This window comes from Myxine glutinosa, chromosome 13 (assembly GCF_964187855.1).
Source record: "Myxine glutinosa chromosome 13, kmMyxGlut1.1, whole genome shotgun sequence".
NCBI classification, from domain to species: domain Eukaryota; kingdom Metazoa; phylum Chordata; class Myxini; order Myxiniformes; family Myxinidae; genus Myxine; species Myxine glutinosa.
In genome coordinates, this window is record NC_136273.1 from 8,644,229 (window position 1) to 8,668,221 (window position 23,993).

Here is a 23,993-nt window from a genome sequence, read left to right on the forward strand (position 1 = left end):
ATTCACTTTTGCCTTGTGGACGTGGCACCGCTTTTGCCTTGTGGACATGGAACTGTTTTTGCCTTGTGGACGTGGAACCGCTTTTGCCTTGTGGACATGGAACCGCTTTTGCCTTGTGGACGTGGAACCGCTTTTGCCTTGTGATAAAAGTGTGAATGGAATAAAGAGGGGAGAGAGATGGCTAGGGAGAGAGGGGGGGGGGGGGGGTCCTTCAACACAAACAACAACAACAACAACAACAACAAAGTCAACGTTCAACAATGTCTGAAGAATCCTTCAACCTTCCTGACAGACAAAACTGCAACTGTGGCTTGTAAACAATCCAAACGACTACCCGTTCTTAAGGCAAACGTGCATTTGTACAGATATCCGATAACACTCGGTAGCGCATACCTCCGCCAGGTGAACAGTTTACGTTTTGGATCCCATCGATAGGCCACATCTGGATCCAGACTCTTTTAACATCGATCTGACCGTTGTTTAGGAACCCACTACCAACTCCATCCCAACCTAAAGAAAAACAAATTCGTTTTCCTAAACTTTTCCAAAGATAGAGACAAAAACGACATTTTATTATAAAGAAAATCTTCATGCTTTATACAATATGGTACGGTACAACCTGCAGTTCATGGTTTCCACCGTGAGCAACGAACAACAAACCTGAAGATGATGCACAATGTGAGCATTCCAAAGTGAAGTTTGCCCAATTATTACTAACCACCTATTTTATCTTCACCAGGTTTTTATCTTTCAATCAAATTCACACAACGCAGATTGTACATCATTCTATTCAGCACGAAGACATGACGTCATAACTGTGCTGTGTCTTGATACGTCGGTGCACTTTTGAATTACCTGTTTTTATACAATTCAGTTTTTGAATTTTAAGAGGTTTCTTTGAAGTTTGGCATCATGTTCTGAAATGATAGCTGGGTACCATTTCTGCAGTTGTCAACTTTTTCCAAGCAGTTGTCAAAAAGGATGTCACAGCTTCATCCTTGAGGCCAGGGCACTTCCGTTTTGGCTGCTGGTACACAGCCCTACATCTTGGTTACCGTGTGTACAAGTATCGTAGCAGTCGTGGATTGGGCAAGGCCTGGTATCCAGAGGCGAAGGCCCAGCCACAGAGTCTTTGTGCTTGCCTACAATGGTGGCCTCAGTTACTGGCGGCTGTGAAAGTGTCGGGCTAACATGTCTAGATGTCCTTGGCAGCAGCAGCAGTGTCAAGATTGCCACAATGTGGAGGAAAAAATTCATTGAGCTGGGAAGACAAGGAGATGAAGGAAAAAATTAAAAATGTAAAGTTTCAAACCGGCCGAACAGTCAAGGGGTATATAGATTATAGTAGATCTAGGCTCGGGCCTCAAGAACGTCAGGGGTGTGATCATTTACCAAGTTTCTTGTAGAGCGCTCGCCAAGGGACGAGCATTCAAGCAAGGACTCCATTCAAAACCGTCGATAAGGAACGGCGGGCTTGGCGAGCGCTATCAAAATGTAAATAAACACACGCCGGCTTTCTTCCCTTTCAAACCTTAACTCTCTTCTCTTTCAGTTTAGTGTTAAACAGCGGTAGCAACTGTTTCAAAAGGTAATCATATGTGTTTGTGGTTTACTCCACGTAAAGCTGTTTATACACGTTAACACAGGGTTTGTCCAAAGAAAAAAAACTCTTGGGATGGGGTATATTATTGGTATCAATATTTGTTTTGTAATCTATATAATAAACCCTGGTGTTGGGCTAGCGGCTAGGGTGCCAGCTTAGGATCCCAGGATCCTGGGTTCGAATCCCGGTCGATCGCTGAATTAACGCCAGGGGGGTTGACTCAGCCTGTCATCCTTCCGAGGTCGGCAAATTGAGTACCAGTTCACTGGTAATTCCCTGCTTGTCGTAAATGGCAACAAAAAGGGTTGGCGGCAGGAAGGGCATCCGGCCGTAAAACATTGCTTCAAAAAGGGGACCAAAAAACAACAACAACCACGGTCCCCGAAAAAGGCCAACCCCCGCTTTGCGGGGAAAAATGGCCTCTAAATGTGGTTATTTAAAATAATAAAAAATCTATATAATAATAGCGTAAGGACTCGACTTTGTTATCCCTTTTACGCCGCACCTAGTGACCCGATGCCCATGGCACTAATGGATTTACGATCTACGAACCGTGCTCTTTGTTTATCACGTACAGGCATACTCGAAAAATCTGAATTAGCCGACGTTGGGGCCCAAAAGCATCCGATTAACTGCCGATACGACGCCATCTTACGACGCCATCGTATTGGCGTCTGCTGGGCGAAGGCGAAGCAAGCCGTCCGCTGATTGGACAGGCGAAGGCGAAAGCAAGCCGTCCGCTGAGTGGACAATCCAGAGCATGCATTTGTGCCGGTGTCGGCGATCGTTGTTCATATACGCACTCTTCATTCTCATCTTTCTTCCTAACTCTTACTCGGACAAGCAAATCCCCTATGCCATCCATAATGGTACACTCTATCCATACACGACATCCTCCCTTCCGTGGATGTTCCATGGGTTTCGGCTAGTAATAATAATATTATGCTATTATTACCTCCATCACCAAAAGTGAATGGAGGTTATGTTTTCACCCCTGTCTGTTTGATACTTGGCAAATTTTTTTTTTTTTGCAAGTATGTTGATCACCCCAGTTTGTGTTTGTGTGTGTGTTTGTCTGTCCGCTCACTTATACTTGCCTACAGGTCACAATTTTAAACTGATCTTCACGAAACTTCACCAAATGGTAGAGTTAGTGGTCCGACAAAATCCTATATATTTTTGAGGACAAAAGGTCAAAAGGTCAACATAGGCCAAAGGTCAATCCTCTTTTTCAAATTTCTAAAATCCTCAATTTTCATCTGATTGATGTGCAATTTGAATAGGATTTACATATCGGCTTACTGAATTCAACCACCAACTATTTTTGAGATCAGTGTATGCCAAAAGGTCAACATAGGCCAAAGGTCAACCACATTTTTTTCGAATTTCTAAAATCATGAATTTTCATCCAATTGACTTGAAATTTGAATGGGATTTTCATATCAGCTAACTGAATTCAACTACCAACTATTTTTGAGATCACCCTAGGCCAAAAGGTCAACATAGGCCAAAGGTCAACCACATTTTTTGGAATTTCTAAAATCCTCAATTTTCATCTGATTCACTTGAAATTTGAATGGGATTTACATATCAGTTAACTGAATTCAAGCAACAACTATTTTTGAGGTCAACATAGGCCAAAAGGTCAACATAGGCCAAAGGTCAACCACTTTTTTCAAATTTCTAAAATCCTCAATTTTCATTCGATTGACTTGAAATTTGAGTAGGATTTTCACATCACCTAACTCAATTCAACCACCAACTATTTTTGAGATAAACATATGCCAAAAGGTCAACATAGACCAAAGGTCAACAACAATTTCAAATTTATAAAATCCTCAATTTTCATCTGATTGGCTTGACAATTGAATGGGATTTACATATCAGTTAACTGAATTCAACCAATAAGTATTTTTGAGGTCAACATAGGTCACAAGGTCAACATAGGCCAAAGGTCAACCACTTTTTTCAAATCTCTAAAATCCTCAATTTTCATCCGATTGATTTGAAATTTGAAAAGGATTTTCATATCAGCTTACTGAATTCAACCACCAACTAATTTTGAGGTCAACATAGGCCAAAACGTCAACATTGGCTAAATTTCTAAAATTGTCAATTTCCATCCAATTAACTTAAACTTTGAAGACGATTTGCATATCAGGTCACTTAATTCAACCACTAATTCTTTTTGAGGTCAAAAGGATGCTCTACTGAGTGTCATTCTACTTTGTTCTGTTTTGCCAAGTGTCACTCTTTGAGTGATTTTTCATTTGTCTCTTTGTCTGCAGGTAAATGCATGTCCAAGACAATGTTGAGGACGTGTTCAATATCGGTTTTCTTTTTACAACTAAAACGGCCGCCAGTCGGCCATCTTTAATTGCATCGCGAGACAAAATGATTTGCAAATGTATATACCATCATGTATTGTCTTTGTGCCATGTATGAACAAAATCGGTCCATACATCTCTGAGATATGGTTGCAGACGCACGGACGGACGAACGAGACCAAATGCATAAGCCACTGTTTCGGACGAAGTCCAACGGGGGCTAATAACATTGAAACAAGACGTTTTTATCTACAGCAGCCATAATAAAATATTGAGAATCTTCTGGCCTGACGTGGCCAGTACGAACAAGGTTGAAAGGCTAACATTGAGGGAAAACATTATAGTTGAGATCAAAATATACCGAAAAGAGAAATATGCTGGGCACCTGATGCGATCAATTGTAAATAAATGACAAAAAACAAACACTTCACAAATCATATAAATTATGATTACTAGCGCGTCTCGCGTGCTCCGCGTACCTCACCACACGTCGATTCAGAAGGATAGGCATCTTTGACCATTTCGGTGTCATTTGGGTCTTCAGGGCCTTTTGGGTCTTCATGGTGTTTTGGGTCTTCGGGGTCTTTTGTGTTTTTTGGGTCTTCAGGGTGTTTTGGGTCTTTGGGGTGTTTTGGGTCTTTGGGGCCATTTGGGTCTTCAGGGTCTTTTGGATCCTCTGGGCCTTCAAGGGTATTTTGGGTGTTTTGGGTCTTCAGGGTATTTTGGGTTTTCAAGGTCTTTGGGGTCTTCAGGGTCTTCGGGTTCAAGGTCTTTTAGGTCTTCATGGGCTTTTGGGTCTTTTGGTTCCTCTGAATCTTTAAGAAACTTTTATGTCTTCAGGGTCTTTTGGGTCTTCAGGGTGTTTTGGGTCTTCAGGGTCTTCGGGGCCATTTGGGTCTTCAGGGTCTTTTGTATCCTCTGGACCTTTAAGGGTATTTTGGGTCTTTGAGGTATTCGGGGTCTTTGGGGTCTTCATGAGCTTTTGGGTGTTAAGGGTCTTTTTGTTCCTCTGAGTCATTAAGAATATTTTGGGTCTTTGGGGTGTTTTGTGTCTTTGGGTCTTCGGGGTGTTTTGGGTCTTCAGTGTCTTTTGGATCCTCTGGGCTTTTAAGGGTATTTTGGGTCTTCGGGGTCTTTTTTTTGTTTGTTTTTTGTTTTTTTGTATACAAGATCGAGGCTCGTGAAAGAGCGAACATTAATCACACAGAAAGACAAACCGACACATAAAACAAATAACATCGGGAGCGGTAGACAAGATGGGGAGAGGGGGAAGGACACAAACACAACATTTGAGAGCAGGGACCGAGAGACATGGAGACATCGAGAGATCTGTGGGAGGGAGAGCGCTTTTTGGGGTCTTAAGGGTCTTTTTGTTCCTCAGTCATTAAGAATCTTTTGGATCTTTGGAGTGTTTTTGGTCTTTAAGGGTATTTTGGGTTTTCAGGGGTCTTGGTGGTCTTAAGAGTATTGGGGCACTTAAAGGGTCATCAAAGGTCTGAGGGGTCTCAGCAGTCTAAAGGTAATTAAGAGTTCACCGACTGTGTTTTGGGTCATAATAATATTTGAAGAAGAAGAAGACGTTTTGGTCGCATATAAACAAACATAACCATATACGTTTGTCTATTATTATAAGATAGTTATATTACAAGATCACTAAAATGAGATAATGTAATATAGACAAAGTTGGAAAAGAGGAAACCACAACGGAAGCCGATATAATATTTGCTCATTCACCTGTAAAATCGAAGAGTTGGTTCCACTGCTAGAAGTACAAACGGAAGGACCACGTACGCAACTGTGAGATGTGTCCCCAACCAGGTAGCAACGATGTGAGCGAGTCGTGGGGGTGTCCAACCTAAATGCAACTGCCTGAAAAAATGGCGTGCCTGGGAGGAAGAGCAAATCAGCAGAAGTTAGCATCATGGACACAGGACGTCATTCATTCTTCAATATTCTTTAACATTACTCAAATTAATTAATTAAATTATGGACCGAGTTAATTCATCCAAAAATGCCTCTTTGTGTCTCATAAGTGGTGATTTGCAAATTGGCAAAAGCCTTGTGGACGATAAATGTGAAATTGGTGTTAACCCACAACTTTAGGGGTATTAGGGCGCCAGAAATTTGATGCAAATGTTTATATTGAGTCGGAAGTCAGCAATTGTATAAATGTATCCTATTGGCTGTTAAAAACAAGGATGGAAGTCCTCATCGAGGATACCAACCTTAAAAATAAGCGACCAACCGCACCTTAAAAATTGAACGTGTATATTTTACATTTATTCAAGTCTCCCAATAAATAAATAAATTAATTAGTAAATGTAGAAAAGTAAATAGTATATGAATATATCAAAATTCAAGGTGTTATGTGGTAAAGTGGATGTAAATAAATAATTGAAGGTAAAATGTAGCGAGCGGTGAAGGTAAGACCCCCGTGGATTGTTATGCCGTCGATTGACATTCAGGATACGCTCTCAATGTCTATAAAATACTCCAATGGCCCAGTGACTCAAAAAGCCGCTACAGTGTAGCCTCACACCGACCTTCTCATTGTGGGGTCGTTTTCATTAATGGGTGTAGAGGTGAAAGGCAAATTACTGGCGCCCTAAACCAGTTCCTTCGGGCAAATGAGGCTACCCTACCCTTGGTAGGCACCTAGCTCATCGTGGAGAAGAAAACTCTGAATCCATAGCCGACACTGCCTTGCGGTTCAGGTTTTGAAACCAAGGGTTTAACGGGGTAAAGACAGCAATCCTTCAAGGAGGTGGCTTCAATCCGCCATTGGATTGAACGCCTTGGAGTTTAAACTCGTTTGGTCATCCGTGTCGCCCTGCGGTGTTCACTGCAGGGTAGACACACGACAATATAAAGTCCAGTCTCCTTCAGCCGCTCCTCATAGCTGGGTCTCGCTACGCCGGGAATCTACCTGGTAGCTTGACGCTAAACCATCTCTGTAGCAGCGACTGGGTGTCCTTCTTGAGCTGTGGTGACCAAACCTCACACAATATTATAGATGAGGCCAACACTAAATACCTATACAGCGTCAAAACCACCACTTTGATTTATACTTCACTAGGAAAAGTATCCGTCCCCAGTGAAGGGAAAAGTTTAAGTTAACCAACTAATTTAAGTTATTTCATGGATTTAAAAATGTTAATTGTGTTGCATTCTTTGTTTCACTCAGAGCCAAAGATCTGAGCTACTTATACCGACCGCCCACCACAAAACGTTGGTGCAACATCCGGCGGCGGCGGTTCAATTTGTCTAAAAAGAGGCCAAATATTCTGGTTGCGAAATAAAATTTGGCATCAACATTGTTCATGCCTGTTCTCCCATTATTAGTCCCCTACCGGTGTACACTGGAGGGGACTATAGGTTTGCACTCTGTCCCTCCATCTGTCCGTCTGTCCATCTGTCCGTCCGTCACGCAAAGAACAGTTTTCCAGACGTTTTTTCTAAACTCTTCATGCTAATGTCTTCAAACTTGGTACATGGTTTCCTCATGATAAGTTACAGATCAAGTTCGAACTTCACGACGTTTCGATCATTTTTGACAAAGTTATGGCACTTTGAACTTTGGTAATTTCCCCGACAGTTTTCCGGACGACAGACTGCCGTTTGGGGACATGTATTGCAGCGCAATACTCAGAATGCTTGTTTAAAATGTGAATGTTGAGTTTTTCAAACGCAGCATGGGAAGCGGTCGCCATAAACAGGCGACAGACGAACGCATGGGCAGACACCACGGTTCACAATATATAATAATGACTTCCCTTCCAAGGAACTTCAACACAGAAAGAGGCCATTTGGCCCATCAAGCCTGTGCAATGTTTTTTTTGTTTGTATTTTATAGACACATGTCTATATATATCTTACTATAATTCACCAAATGTCTGTCCGTCTGTCCCCAGGTACCGCAAAAACGGCTGAACCGATCGCAACGATATTTTGGGTGGGTAATCCTGGGACCCCCTGAAGTAAAAATAGGCGATATTGTTTTTCCAATTTCAGCTTGGGTCTCCAGCATTTTCAGGATAGGACTCCCACCTAACGTTATTGTCCGGGGTACCGCAAAAACGGCTGCACCGATCGCAACGATTTCCTGGAACCCCTGCAGTAAAATCCTACGATAGTTCACCAAAATAACATGACATGAAAATTAAAATCGGCTGAACAGTATTTCATGAACATTTCATTGCGGAATTGAGGAAAATCCTGATGAATTACGAACCTGCTGCGAATGCCACGAATGCGGAAGTGGACAGATTACAGCAATGAGCTGGTTTGATAATATCCCAATACAACCGTCATTTAAAGCAGTATTTTGTTAAAGTATCAATTGATGATTGGAATTGAGTGAATACAATTACGATTTTGAATTCGTAATTGTATTCACCCAACCGTACGGACTTCACATCAGGATTTCAATATTTGTTTATGTCACAAATGTTGTTAAAAGTTAATTTTTTATATTAATGCTATTTAATTTGTGATTGGAGTTATACTGTTTGGAATGAAAAAAGAGATATCGAGTCCAAGTGAATGACGAAATGCCATGACGGTTTCTACTTTCTAAACGTGAAATTCGCGGATCGCCATATGCAGATTCGCCATGGACTGGGTATGAAACAAACGTACCCGTTTGTTTGTGAACGGGTACGTTTTTTCATAAAAGTCCTTCACGAACTTGCTGTCCATGTCTGATGTGCGACTGAGGGTGCTACAGGAATGTGGAATTTATTGGTTTCATGCTTTAGCATTCGCCCTTTCTGCATTGTCTGTTTGCTTCTGGCCTCCCACCCGTGCTACGCACGGGTACCTCACTAGTATATATAAATTTAAAAGCCATTAACTCTCTCTCTGTGTGGCTTTCTTTCTTTGTTCCTTATTCCCGGCCACATATTTTAAGCTACAAACTCCAAACTCGGGGTACAAATACAACTTTGTGTTGGGGGTAACATAGGCTATGTGGCCACAGCTTCACATGGAGATGTGGGGGGCACAGGGAGGGGGCGGGGTGTAAATGTGTATTGTGTAGCGCCACCTGGTGGTTTTGGCTGAGGTTATTACAATTTCCTTTTTTTACCTGGGCAATGCTGAGGTTAAAGCACTCTTTGCATGGGAAAATGTCTTCCTTCCCATCTCCCACCCACCCCCCTTCCAAATTGAGCGGCCTGTCAAAGCCCCATTCAAAAGATGTATATGCAGTATATCTATCCCCTCCGTCTCCCCTCCGCTTCCTTTCCCCCTACACCTCACCCACCTCTCTCTCCCCCCGGGCAATTCAGCTAGCATTTATAGACACAATCACATTCCACACTTTAGGGACGTATGTATGTTCTAATAGTACATACTTTGTCGACGTGCTCACTTTATAACTGTACATAGTTTATATTAGAGGTCCTGATTGAAAAAAGAACATGTAATACTGGCTACCATAGGTGGAATTTATGGCCGAAGATAGCACATTATGTGCGGACAGACAGACAAACAAACTATCAACCAGCCCCAAATGCATTCCCTCTGGTAAGGGGAAAATTATGCGACATCCTTGGCGTGAGGGAATTAACCCATCCATGAGGACGGGTTCTTTGCTCGTTTATAAAATTGAGAAAATATTTCAGGCCTGGTATAATGTCGTTAATTTTTATCTTTCCAAATTTTATTATCCCCATGCTATTTGGGGGGGAAAAAACGTTGGGGAGGGGAAGATAGATTTGACCCCTGATTCATGCCCCAAAGGATGGGCACACAGGGGTCAAAATGGATAAATAATTTTTAACTCAACATTTGATTCCGAGTCATTTCTGGTGGAACGTTTTGCTATATTTCAACTTGGCTTTAGGTGGGAAGCGTTAGCGTGGGGATGTGCGTTGACTCGTCGTCGACTTCAGTCCAGTTATATTTTCTTGTTACAGTGAACCGAGGTTGCCTGGGAGTTTTGCTGACACACAGGCAAAGCGTGTAAGTGGAGCTCAAGAACACCATGGCTTACCCTCCTGCTGGCATGGGTAAAAAGAACGCCACAAGAGAAGGTGATGTAGTATCCGGGATAAACTCCGTGCCATGCTGCAGAAAGGGCAAATGTTGCTGCTGTGGGATGAACTGGGACTCGTGTGTAGCAAACCCTAAAAAGGAGACACGTCAATGTCAAAAAGAACCGTTAAAGGGGAATTTAATGGTACTAGGGCATGCCCGTACGTGGGTGCCCGTTCCTTGCCAAAAAAAAAAAAAAACGCTACCCGTACGCCCGTAAACAAAAAAAACAACGCTCTTCGCTTCCGCCCTTCGCTCTGGGAGAAATAATGCGCATAAGAAATCGAGAAATTATTATTTTCTCCGGAAGAAATCGAATTACGAACCGTAATGGCGCACGCGCTCGGCTCGGCTCGCAACAACGCGTTCTGTGATTGGCTGCCGGAAGTGAAGTCTTCACTGTCCGGAAGGTCGCAAATCGCAGTTACGATGAATCGCAAATTAGTTTTAATTAGTTTTAAAACATAGTTTAACGCCAACATAGTTTGCAAACGTGAAATAAATGAATACGCTCTCAAATGTGCCGTCCGAGGCAGAGTCCATTTTGGATTTTTGCAATTTAATCGCAAGGAAAAGTAGAAAGAGAAGAGGAAAAAAAATGAAAAGGAAAAACATTCCAAACCGCGAGGGAAAACAACACGGCACGTCGACACAACAACGTGTCCTGTGATTGGCCGTACGTGGCTGCCAGTAGCTGCCCCCCAAAAAAAACTTTCACCGTCCGGCGACTGAATTTTAGGGGAAAAATAAAACGCTCTTCGCTTAAAACAACGCCCTTCGCTCTGACTGAATTGGGACAATGTTTTTATGTTTTTAAGTGAATTACTATCCGTAATGGCGCACGCTCTCACAGGAGCTCCGGAAGGTCGCATATCGCAGTTACGATGAATCGCAAATTAGTTTTAATTAGTTTTAAAACATAGTTTAACGCCAACATAGTTTGCCAACGTGAAATAAATGAATACGCTCTCAAATGTGCCGTCCGAGGCAGAGTCTGTTCGGCACGTTCGGCACACGTGATAACTCGCTGCTCTCTGATTGGTTGAATCGTTTTTTGGACATAGCTCGGTAACTACTTGTCCGATTAATTTCAAACCTTGAAAAGGCACATCCTCGGGTCCCCAGCAATATACCTGGCAAGTTTAAAGTATATCGGACCCGTGGTTGTCGAGAAACAGCGGTCACAGACAAACAAACAAACACACAGACATACACACATACACACACACAGAGATTAGTGGAATTATAGATAGATAGGGAGGAGGTACGGGAAAAGGTAATTCTCATACAGAAATTGGATGATTAATTATCAAATCGAATAAAAGTGAGGAGAGAGAAAGTCAACAGACCATACTGTTTAGGCAGATAATCATGAGATTTATTGTTTGTTTGGGGGTCATATATGTAACATATGAAAGAGAGGAGGAAGGTTAAATTGAGAGATGTAAGGAGGTGGAGGACAAAGAAGAAAACTGGTTACACGAGTTGGCAGGAGAAGAAGGAAAGTAGGTTGGTTGAGAAGGGATAAAGGTAAGGGAAGCAAAAAGAAAAATACATAAAATGTCATCGCCCCCGTGGTTTTGGTAATTTTGCTTTCCGGCGTTAATGGCCGTCAGTCGGTCGGTCGGTCGGTCGGATTACAAAGGTCGGTTTGGTCGGATTACAAAACAAAATCTTCTGTGTATGTATGTGAATGAATGAATGAATGAATGATCGTTCTTAAGGCCATTTTTCCCTGCTAGAGCAGAGGTTAGCCTTGCAGGCCCCATGACCTAATCTTCTGATGACCCCCATGACCCCTTTTTGAGACAATGTTTTTATGGCCGGATGCCCTTCCTGACCCCAACCCTTGGTCGCCTCTTACGATGCGCAGGGATATGGTGTACCTATTTTAAATCGGGGTACACACTAGGATCATTCATCCCAGCAAGCTGGTACTCAATTTGCCGACCTCGGAAGGATGACAGGCTGAGTCAACCCACCTGGCGTTAATTCAGCGATCGACCGGGATTCGAGCTCAGGATCCTAAGATCCCAAGCCGGCACCCTAATCACTAAGCCAACACAAGGCCCCTTCTGCATATGTATACTAGCGTGTATTATCTTTGTGCCAAATCTGAACAAAGTCGGTCCATTTATGTCAAGAAATGGTTTGGGATACGTTTATGTAACAAAATGGCTGCCAGTCGGCCATCTTGGATCTGATCTCGAAAGAAAATGCCATCTAAATGTAAGCCATCATTCATTATCTGTGTGCAAAGTTTGAACATCACTAAATGCATGTCTGGGAAAAGGTTGGGGACGTATTCAACATCGGGTTTCATACAACTAAAATGACTGGCAGTCTACCAGTCGGCCAACTTGGATCAGATCGTAAAATAAAGTGAGGTGCATGTCCATGCCACCATGTACTCTGCGTGTACCAAGCTTGAACAAAATCGAACCATGCATGTTCAAGAAATGGTTGGAGATGTGTTCAACATCGGGTATTTTTACAACTTAAATGGCCACCAGTCGGCCATCTTTGATTGCATCGCGAAACAAAATGATCTGCATATGTATACCATCATGTATTGCTTTTGTACCAAGTATGAACAAAATTGGTCCATACATCTCCGAGATATGATTGCGTATGCACTCATGCACAGACGGATGGACAGACGAGACCCAATCCATAAGCCCCCGTTTCGGATTAAGTCCAATGGGGGCTAATAAGGGATACAGATACATGGAACATATAAGTGGGGACTTTTATGCGGTCATGATCTGAACACATAGGTCTGGAATCCCAAAATCAAATCCCATGCACTGTGCTGATTTGGCCAGGCTTAGACTCCATTTTTTTAATTTAGGGTCCAAGGCTCATCGTAGTTGTATCTCGCGCAACTCACGCACATTTGCAAACAGACACCAGACAACACAGGACTTGACTTCAGACAAACACAGTCGGTTATTTACCTTGGAGCAAGTGACGCAACTTTGTATGGCATTTGGGTGACGCAGTCTTGTGACATCGCTTTTCTATCCGCCATCCGGCAATTAAAGGGGCATTTGAAGGGGCAACGAAAGAAAAATTTCCAACATGTGATAATGCTGCTCTATAAGATTTGTAAAAAATTCATGGAGCGATTTTGGAACTCGGAGTCCCGCATCATGATGTATGGCATCGTTAAGTACAAATCAAATTCACGAATGTTAGACCTCCAAACAACACTCAACAAATGATCACAAACAGACTTGGCCCATTGCATTACCGGACCAACAGACTTGCCCGACAAGACGACCCCATTGCATCAACATGTTTTGTGGCTATAATGCAGGAAAGAGGGACATCTTCATCAACATCTTCATCTTTTTATTCGTTTTGAAGACCACAATACAAATGGGATGATTACTAAACAGCCCCGATTGGGCTGACAGTCACCTTTTGACGTTGTAGTTCAGACCTCTGCTGACTCCCTACCCCGCCCCCCTACTCCACCCACCTGGAAACCCCTCTGATCCCCTGGGAGCCCCCCCCCCCACCCCAATCCTAAACTACAAAATCCAAGACAGAGCCATCCTGCGGACCATGAAATAGAAGGGCTGCGATGGGTTTCAGAGCGATCGATTGGTAAATAAGGGGCAAGTAGGGATCTGAAGTTTGGAGGGTAACCTCCCCCACCCCTCCTCCCTGGAAGCCCCCATAATCCGAAATCGAAACATCGAAACCTGAGTGATTGTGCAGGCTGCTGTCTTGTATTTGTGTGTCAAGTTTCAGAACAATCACCAGCCGTGTGATAAAGGAGGAGTAGCAAAAATAGGAAAAAATGGACGGACGACCGGACAGATGGACAGACATCTGGACATCATGACCCATTTTATATGTTCATCTCTTCAAGAATCGAGATGACATGACCTAAAAATGAAAGAAAAAAGTCATTTACTGTTCATAAAATAGAAACACACCTTTTGAGCCAGAGAGATGTCTGGATGTTCCAATTATTGACGATAGACTTGAAATCAGTTGCAGTCTGGTGGTGAGAGGGGGGCAGGGGGGTTAATGTCTTTTCAAATAGCATTGTGGGGGAGGCGGGGGGCGGGATTAATGTCAGACTGTCAATGTCTTTTCAAAACATGGAACTTTTTTTAACGCTTGTTTGATCAAATGCTTTTTAGTAGCATGCCTGGAAGGTTTTGCTTTGTTTATTCCATACCAAAGGCATTTGTTAAAATAAATAAATAAAGTCACGAAAAGGATAAATAAATAAATAGATAAAAACATTTAAAAGAAAAAACAAATCGATAAATAAAATGATTAAAAAAAAGAAAAAAGTAAATGAAATCATTTAAAAGATAAATAGATAAATAAATGAATTATAAATAAATAAATAAATAAATAAAGTCCCATCCAAAAGCATGATCTTTTCTACACCTGTTAAACCACCCCCTCCCCCATTTTTTTTTTTGCCTCTGTATCCATCTTGTCCACCCCTCGCGTTCTCCCCTACCCTTTATCATTACCCGCATCCCTTGTTTGTCCGTCCCCGTCTATTTGATTCCCGGGCCCTGCCATTGGTATTTCCCCCTTCTCTTCCTGCTGTTCCTTTTGCTATATCGCGTCCTTATCCGTTCTGTGTTCTAGCTCAGTATACATACATACATACATACATATATATATATATTACATATATATATATATATATATATATATATATATATATATATATATATATATATATATGTATACACACACACACACACACACACACACACAAAACAATACTCAATCAAGGAATAAATGTTTAATTAGTCCATTTTTTTTCTCTGGAATAATTACGTTGCAAAATAAGTGTCGGGCTTCAGGTCACGTGGGCATATTATATTGCGATGTGCTTGTCACAATTCACAAATCTTCTATCGGTTTGTGTAAGGGCCCAACGGTGTCCTTTTTCTCCCCCGTACTGAGATTCACCATTTCAATAAAATATTTGTAGATTATAAAAACAGTTCTTGGTTACATCTTCCGTGTTCGCTTTATCATTTTCACCTTTAAACAATTTTTCCTCTTCCCCAAAGATTAGTGCCCATTGTTTGAAATGCTGTACCAAGGCCACATTTCTTTAGCATTGGGGAAAAGGAAAAGGGCTGAAAGAGGTGAAAATGATGTGTTCATACAATGAAGCAGCCAAGTTGTCATACACGTGGATGACGCATGCGCACACGCATGTGTGGCCAGTGTGGAATACGTGATGACATCCAGCAGATGCACAATTGATGACGTCATAATGCTGCATTGTGAGTCGACCATTCACGTGCAAATTTGGGTCAATGTTGTCAAAAACAGATTAATTTCCCACCTCCCTCCCCCAAAAGAAAATGGAGAGATTTTAACCCTCAAATCGCACTTCTTTTTAAGAAGGCCGTGCCGAGCCAGGCCTGAACAGCACACATATTAGATGCAACGTCAATAGTCTGAGCAATCACATGATCAGTCATTAATGAAAGTTACAAAAGCATTACATGCTCCACAAGATGTTGTGAATCAGCATCCTCAACTTTTTAAACAAAACAATCATGAGGCACACACACCTCGATCTTCCAGATGTTGAGATTGGAAATGAGATTCCAGCGACTCCGTCCATCCTCGTCATATCCATTGAAGCCATATCCAGCTGCATTGTTTATAGCATCGGCTGAAACAACATCCACAATTCCATCGGTTTGATAGAGCAATCAAAAGCCAGATATGGTACGCTGCATTCTCGATACGGTGTGCGCCATTTGATTTGAACCTCTTTTCCCCCTTTCTTGGTCACCTGTACAAACAAACATTATTTATATTTACAATATTTAAGCATTATAGCTCCAAGGTTGAACAATAGCTCATTTGATTGGATAGACACAATACAAGTCTTTGTTTCTTTCACATTTCTTTGTACTTTTTCATATTTCTCCTTATTCATTCTAATTCTTGCTTGTTCTTTCTTTTTCTCTTTCTTCATCTATCTGTCGAAAGAGAAGTGAATTCTTGCAGAGATGTTTCTGGAAGGTTCACTTGGTTGCGCCTGGATGGGTTTCAGGGTTGTGGAGTAGCAGCTGAAACCCGAATCCTATCCAGGTGCCTCCTGATGACTCCATCTTTGCTCTTTTTTTATTCGGGTTACTCCTGATGACTCCATCTTTGCTCTTTTTTATTCGGGTTACTCCTGATGACTCCATCTTTGCTCTTTGTTTATTCGGGTTACTCCTGATGACTCCATCTTTGCTCTTTGTTTATTCGGGTTACTCCTGATGACTCCATCTTTGCTCTTTGTTTATTCGGGTTACTCCTGATGACTCCATCTTTGCTCTTTGTTTATTCGGGTTCCTTCTGATGACTCCATCTTTACTGTTTGCTTATTCGGGTTCTACCTGATGACTCCATCTTTACTGTTTGCTTATTCGGATTCCACCTGATGACTCCATCTTTACTGTTTGTTTATTCGGGTTCCTCCTGATGACTCCCACTTTGCTCTTTGCTTATTCGGGTTCCTCCTGATGACTCCATCTTTGCTCTTTGCTTATCGGGTTCCGCCGGATGACTCCATCTTTGCTCTTTGCTTATTCGGGTTCCACCTGATGACTCCATCTTTACTGTTTACTTATTCGGGTTCCTCCTGATGACTCCATCTTTGCTCTTTGCTTATTCGGGTTCCTTCTGATGACTCCATCTTTACTCTTTGCTTTTTCGGGTTCCTTCTGATGACTCCATCTTTGCTCTTTGCTTATTCGGGTTCCTTCTGATGACTCCATCTTTGCTCTTTTCTTATTTGGGTTCCTTCTGATGACTCCATCTTTGCTCTTTGCTTATTTGGGTTCCGTCTGATGACTCCATCTTTGCTCTTTTCTTATTCGGGTTCCACCTGATGACCCCATCTTTGCACTTTTCTTATTCGGGTTCCACCTGATGACTCCATCTTTGCTCTTTTCTTATTCGGGTTCCTTCTGATGACGCCATCTTTGCTCTTTGCTTATTCGGGTTCCACCTGATAACTCCATCTTTGCTCTTTTCTTATTCGGGTTCCTCCTGAGGACTCCATCTTTGCTCTTTGCTTATTCGGGTTCCTTCTGATGACTCCATCTTTCCTGTTTGCTTATTCGGGTTCCTCCTGATGACTCCATCTTTACTGTTTGCTTATTCGGGTTCCTCCTGATGACTCCATCTTTGCTCTTTTCTTATTCGGGTTCCACCTGATCACTCCATCTTTGCTCTTTGCTTATTCGGGTTCCTTCTGATGACTCCATCTTTACTGTTTGCTTATTCGGGTTCCTCCTGATTTTATTTTTTTTGTTGTATACTGAATCGAGGCTCGTGAAAGAGCTGACATTTACTTCACAAACAAATCAACCAGACAAACAAAATATATAAAAAGAGGGAGTGGAAGACAAGATGGGGAGAGAAGGGGAAGCACACAAACACTTGAGAGCACACAACATTTGAGAGCAGGGAGATGTGTGGGAGGGAGAGGGCTTGGGGGGATGAGGTGTGGGAAGGGGGGTGGGGGAGGGGGGGTGGGAGAAGTATAAAACACAAGGACACCAAGGACTTCCAGGACAGAAGTTGGTATTTCAAAAAAGTGGAATTGGGGTGAAATTAGCGGGGGTAGAAAATATCAAGGTTTTGGATGGGGGAAGATGAGAGATGGTGGTGAACAGCTGTTTTAAAGACCTGGAGGGTGGAGTGGGATTGAAGAGAGTGAGGGAGTTTGTTCCAGAGGCGGGAGAAAAGAGGAATGAAGGAGTGAAGGTGAGCAGAGAGTCTTGATTTTGGCAGTTTAACCATAAGAGGGTTGCAGGCAGATCTTGTGCGACCTGTAGGAATATTTGCGGGACAGAGCCCAGAGAGAGCTGGGGCGGCAAGGCCAGAGAGGAGTCGGTAGAAGACGGAAAGACCACCATCCTGCCTGCGGTGATGACTCCATCTTTACTGTTTGCTTATTCGGGTTCCTCCTGATGACTCCATCTTTGCTCTTTTCTTATTCGGGTTCCACCTGATGACTCCATCTTTGCTCTTTGCTTATTCGGGTTCCTCCTTCTGACTCCATCTTTGCTCTTTGCTTATTCGGGTTCCTTCTGATGACTCCATATTTGCTCTTTGCTTATTCGGGTTCCTTCTGATGACTCCATCTTTGCTCTTTGCTTATTCGGGTTCTTTCTGATGACTCCATATTTGCTCTTTGCTTATTCGGGTTCCTTCTGATGACTCCATCTTTGCTCTTTTCTTATTCGGGTTCCACCTGATGACTCCATCTTTGCTCTTTGTGGTGAAATTGTACCAAAGTTGAACCCAGGTTTGGTGCTCCCTTAAACCGCTGGGCGGTGTCTATAAGACCTCGGACGTCCGCGACTCGAGGCCACTCCTGCGACATCATTATACAATGCCATGTAGAATTGAATGGTACGTACCCGCCTATATTCTAGGTTTGCTTGCATTGACTGATATATTCAATCTTTCTCATATGATGCCTAGATCCTGACATGTATGTTGCTTGATGTACTTTACAGGATGATGTACAGATCTGATTGAGATTAAACCATACATATGGAACACGTTGTGAATCTGGTTGATTTCCACAACACTTAATCTCAATCAAGATCTTCGGGAATGGTGGGACACGAGTCTGGCGATGGCCGGATGAACGCTGATCTCAGACGAGCGTTTCCTGACATTCTCCATGCTCCTGCGTGGCCCACCTCGGAGAATAATGACCAGCTGAGAGCCCATCGAGCCAGCTCCAGCCACGGAGCTCCGACGACTCTCGCTGCCGGTCTACCTCGACGAGACCGGAAGCGCAAGCATTTTGCGGAACCGCGCCGTCAAAGCGCGAACTGCTCTCCTGGGGCCCGGACGCCGGAGCAGGCATGACGGACTCCGGCAAGGCGCCTGCTGAAGGAGGCCACTGGGAAATGTCCTGGGCCGCAACCCCGTCGGAACGACGGACCCGCTTGGCGCCGAAGGTACGAGTCTAGCCTCGGTTGCTCGAAACGCTAACGGCTCCGTCCGAGAGAATCGTCCTCGATTTGCGTGCCTCGGCCCGAGATGAGATTCCCACGCGAGTGATCACGACTCCCATGTCGGCCATGCCTCCACACGGCCGGCACACTCCGACCACTCGCTACTCGGTGGAATCGCCTCCTCCGCGCGGGCCGGCACACTCCGACCACTCGCTGCTCGGTGGAATCGCCTCCTCCGCGCGGGCCGGCACACTCCGACCACTCGCTACTCGGTGGAATCGCCTCCTCCGCGCGGGCCGGCACACTCCGACCACTCGCTGCTCGGTGGAATCGCCTCCTCCACGCGGATCGCGCACTGCTCGTCGGGATCACGCCGTGCCTCACACGGCCGGCTCACCCTGACCACTCGCTGCTCGGTGGAACCACCTCCTCCGCGCGAATCGCGCACTGCTCGTCGGAATCACGCCGTGCCTCACACGGCCGGCTCACTCCGGCTGCTCGGTGGAATCACCTCCTCCACGCGAATCCCCTTGCTGCTCGGTGGAACCACCTCCTCCGCGCGAATCGCGCACTGCTCGTCGGAATCACGCTGTGCCTCACACGGCCGGCTCACTCCGGCTGCTCGGTGGAATCACCTCCTCCGCACGAATCGTGCACTGCACCCATCGCGTGCAATACTCTGGGAGGCCGACGATTCCGATCGCTGCTCGGAATCACCTCCTCGCCGCGAAGCCGCACGTTGCTCCCTTCGCGGGCCCTACTCGGCGAGGCCGGCGATTCCTATCGCTGCTCGCCGGAATCACCTCCTCACGCACGAATCACGCGCTGCACCATCGCTGGATGGCATCCTCACTAGGCACGACGCGCCAGTCGCGCGCGCCGCATCTTCGCTGGATGGACCCCTTCTTCACGCGAAGCGCATGCGATTCCCCTCGCTGGCACTACTCTGTGGCCCCGTTGCTGCTGGTCGGAATCCCACCTATGCATGGCTTCTCAGCGAGGCCGGCGAACACCGCTGCCCGGACTCGCCTCAACGCATGAGGCTCGTTTGGCTCCACTCGGGGACTCGCCGAGCATGGTCTTCCTAAACTTTCATCTTCTTCCGCTGTCATAACCTTAATAAACAATCTTACAAGGGTTCTAAGGGGTTCACGGCACTCAGGGATTTGTGAAATGTGATTTGTGAAATGTGATTTGTGTTGGCGTGATGTATCGTATCATGCTAGATACCGTTGATAACTACCGCACTGCTGCCGCTATTCCTCGCTTCAACCCCGGACAAACCCTGCCCGAAAGCCATCGAACGAGACGCTACTTCAGGCCATGCAAATTATTGCGGCCCAGCGTGCTCGCCCTCTCGTCTCAGCGTGCCACGCTGGCTCGACAGGCCGAGGACGACTTTCGGTTTCGCCAACGAACCGCACGCGCCCGAACCAATTGATGACGTCACCGACTAATCACGCGTTTGCTCTACGGCATCATTAACGTAATTGCGTGCTTCACGCGATCTCATCATCGGGGATTCGTTTACATTTCCATGTACCTTGGTAAACTACGTACCAAATGTCCTTTACGTAAACTACGTAACGCGGCGCTACCTCAAGGTCGCGCGCCCGCGCCGTTTAGGGAGTACACGGTGACCTCGTGAAATGGTGACATTGAGCGTCGCGCCCGACTCCCTTGTCTCCTGCGCAAGTAACGGGGGCACCGTACTGCCTGCTCGCCCTCGACTCTGGGCTTGTTGTTTATCGGACAGAGCTCTTGGCTCGTATCCACGCACATTTCGAGACTGCGAGACACCTCGTCTGATTCCATTTTCCCTCTGCCCCAGACTGACTGTGACTCAGACTGACCCAGACTGTGAAGGTCGTGTGACTTCGGTATGCAGCGCGCCGCTGCAACCTCGGTGGGGGGGGGGGGGGGGGGGTGGGATCCCAGGAGGTTGGGCAATCAATCCGGATGCCGCGATCCGGATGCCGTTCGGTATAACGCCTCCCACCTCGCCCCTTGTGGGGACCCAGGATGACGTCCATGGATGTCTTTGTGTCTTTGAGTGAGTCTTTGAGTCCATGGATGGTCGATCCGAGCCATTCAATGAAGGCGTTGAATGGATGGATCGGTCGGACATCCGTGGATGGACAATCCATCCGGGACATCTAGCATGGATGGACAGTCCATCCGGGGCGATGGCTGTCTTTGGGTCTCTGAGTCTTTGCGTCCGTGGATGGTCGATCCATCCGCGGTCCGGCTGGATCCGTGCCATGCAATGAAGGCGTTGAATGGATGGATCGGTCGGACATCCGTGGATGGCCAATCCATCCGGGACATCTAGCATGACAATCATCTCGACATCTAGACAATCCATCCGGGACAACGCTGAGACAAACAAGGTTTGTCCAGCCGGGACTCTCTCTCGGTTTGTGAATGGGACAATTCAATTCGCTTTGAATGGGACAATCCTTCCATCCGGGGCATCCTCTCGGTAGCCGGTATAGCCGATCTTCTCCGATCCTCCGAGCGCTGTACAGCAGGACAGGATTGCCATATGCATCCCGGAGGTTCTGCGCGCTTCACTGGAGAGGCGCGTTTCGGTCGTTTTTGTCGTCCATCCGGGACGTTCTCTCGGCAGCCGGTAAAGCCGATCTTCTCCGATCCTCCGAGCGCTGTACTGCAGGACGGGATTGCCGTACGCATCGCAGAGGTTCTGCACGCTCCGCTGGGGAGGCGCGATCCGGTCGTTTTGTGCGTCGTCGTAATCAGCCATGCCGGTCGTCCAGGCAGCCTTCAGAGGCCGCTCGTGTCTTGTGCGAAGGATCGCTGCCAACGGTAGATTCACGTGCCGAAACAAGAGTTTGTAATGCATATGAGCTGCCGTCAGAGGACGCTCGAGTCTCGTGATTCAACAGGGCCGCTGCCGGTGTCGAGTAACTCTCGTTATGGCTCTCATCGATTCTCTCCCTCGGCAATTCCATGACATGGACCTAACATGGATCGATCATGTACCCTTGGGAGCCTAGGCAGGTACAGACTGCAATGGACTTACTGTAATGGCCTCCTGTCATGTCATCTTACTTACTGTTACAGCTTACTGTAATTCTTTACTGTACTTGCTTACTGTAATTCCATGACATGGACCTAACATGGATCGATCATGTACCCTTGGGAGCCCAGGCAGGTACAGACTGCAATGGACTTACTGTAATGGCCTCCTGTCATGTAACCTTACTTACGGTTACAGCTTACTGTAAAGAGGCTTACTGATTTACACATGTGTTGCATTGCGACGAATGGACATTCGCTCTTCGCCAAGGTACAACGTATCCTATCTAGCTACTGTGCCGACGACCCCGCTGTAAGACTAGACTATTGTGACCCACGTGACCGTCCCTCCCTTTGCCTGATACACCCCTGCCTGAAGCAGTGAAGGCACTGAGGTGCCCCTCCGACACCTGCCTCCAGCGGCTACTCCGAAGCAGGGGGACTCCGGGCTTGGGGATGTCGTACCCGGTAGTTTCCGACCCTGTGTTGGCAGGGTAATTTCGCCACCCTGACCGCTATGGAAGGACCGACTGACTTTATAGGGAAATATGTCTTTAACACCCCAATAATAAAATGATGACTTCCTCAATCCATTAATGCTAACACGCACTCGCTTCCTGCTGAGCGGCAGTATAGTTCTAACGGTGGGGGGAATGTGGTGAAATTGTACCAAAGTTGAACCCAGGTTTGGTGCTCCCTTAAACCGCTGGGCGGTGTCTATAAGACCTCGGACGTCCAGGACTCGAGGCCACTCCTGCGACATAATTATACAATGCCATGTAGAATTGAATGGTACGTACCCGCCTATATTCTAGGTTTGCCATCTTTACTGTTTGCTTATTCGGGTTCCACCTGATGACTCCATCTTTACTGTTTGCTTATTCGAGTTCCTTCTGATGACTCCATCTTTGCTCTTTTCTTATTCGGGTTCCACCTGATGACCCCATCTTTGCACTTTTCTTATTCGGGTTCCACCTGATGACTACATCTTTGCTCTTTTCTTATTCGGGTTCCTTCTGATGACGCCATCTTTGCTCTTTGCTTATTCGGGTTCCTCCTGATAACTCCATCTTTGCTCTTTGCTTATTTGGGTGTCTCCTGATGACTCCATGTTTGCTCTTTGCTTATTCGGATTCCTCCTGAGGACTCCATCTTTGCTCTTTGCTTATTCGGGTTCCTTCTGATGACTCCATCTTTCCTGTTTGCTTATTCGGGTTCCTCCTGATGACTCCATCTTTACTGTTTGCTTATTCGGGTTCCTCCTGATGACTCCATCTTTGCTCTTTTCTTATTCGGGTTCCACCTGATCACTCCATCTTTGCTCTTTGCTTATTCGGGTTCCTTCTGATGACTCCATCTTTACTGTTTGCTTATTCGGGTTCCTCCTGATTTTTTTTTTTTGTTGTATACTGAATCGAGGCTCGTGAAAGAGCTGACATTTACTTCACAAACAAATCAAACAGACAAACAAAATATATAAAAAGAGGGAGTGGAAGACAAGATGGGGAGAGAAGGGGAAGCACACAAACACTTGAGAGCACACAACATTTGAGAGCAGGGAGATGTGTGGGAGGGAGAGGGCTTGGGGGGAGGAGGCGTGGGAAGGAGGGTGGGGGGGGGGGGGGGGTGGGAGAAGTATAAAACACAAGGACACCAAGGACTTCCAGGACAGAAGTTGGTATTTCAAAAAAGTGGGATTGGGGTGAAATTAGCAGGGGTAGAAAAGATCAAGGTTTTGGATGGGGGAAGATGAGAGATGGTGGTGAACAGCTGTTTTAAAGACCTGGAGGGTGGAGTGGGATTGAAGAGAGTGAGGGAGTTTGTTCCAGAGGTGGGAGAAAAGAGGAATGAAGGAGTGAAGGTGAGCAGAGAGTCTTGATTTTGGCAGTTTAACCATAAGAGGGTTGCAGGCAGATCTTGTGCGACCTGTAGGAATATTTGCGGGACAGAGCCCAGAGAGAGCTGGGGGGGCAAGGCCAGAGAGGAGTCGGTAGAAGACGGAAAGACCACCAT

General features: G+C 45.4%; 1 protein-coding gene across 1 annotated transcript in view; it reads right to left on the minus strand.

Annotated features, from left to right (window-relative positions):
* Positions 1-551: 551 nt before the first annotated feature.
* LOC137438560 (membrane-bound glycerophospholipid O-acyltransferase 1) overlaps positions 552-23,993 on the minus strand; it is a 101,798-nt gene continuing 78,356 nt past the window's right edge. The window contains exons 9-13 of the mRNA XM_068133705.2: positions 15,537-15,640; positions 13,914-13,978; positions 9,926-10,058; positions 5,665-5,816; positions 552-1,261 (exon numbers count right to left, since the gene is read on the minus strand). Of these exons, the coding sequence (XP_067989806.2) occupies positions 985-1,261; positions 5,665-5,816; positions 9,926-10,058; positions 13,914-13,978; positions 15,537-15,640 (731 nt within the window). The 3' untranslated portion in view covers positions 552-984. The remainder of the gene's footprint in view (positions 1,262-5,664; positions 5,817-9,925; positions 10,059-13,913; positions 13,979-15,536; positions 15,641-23,993) is intronic.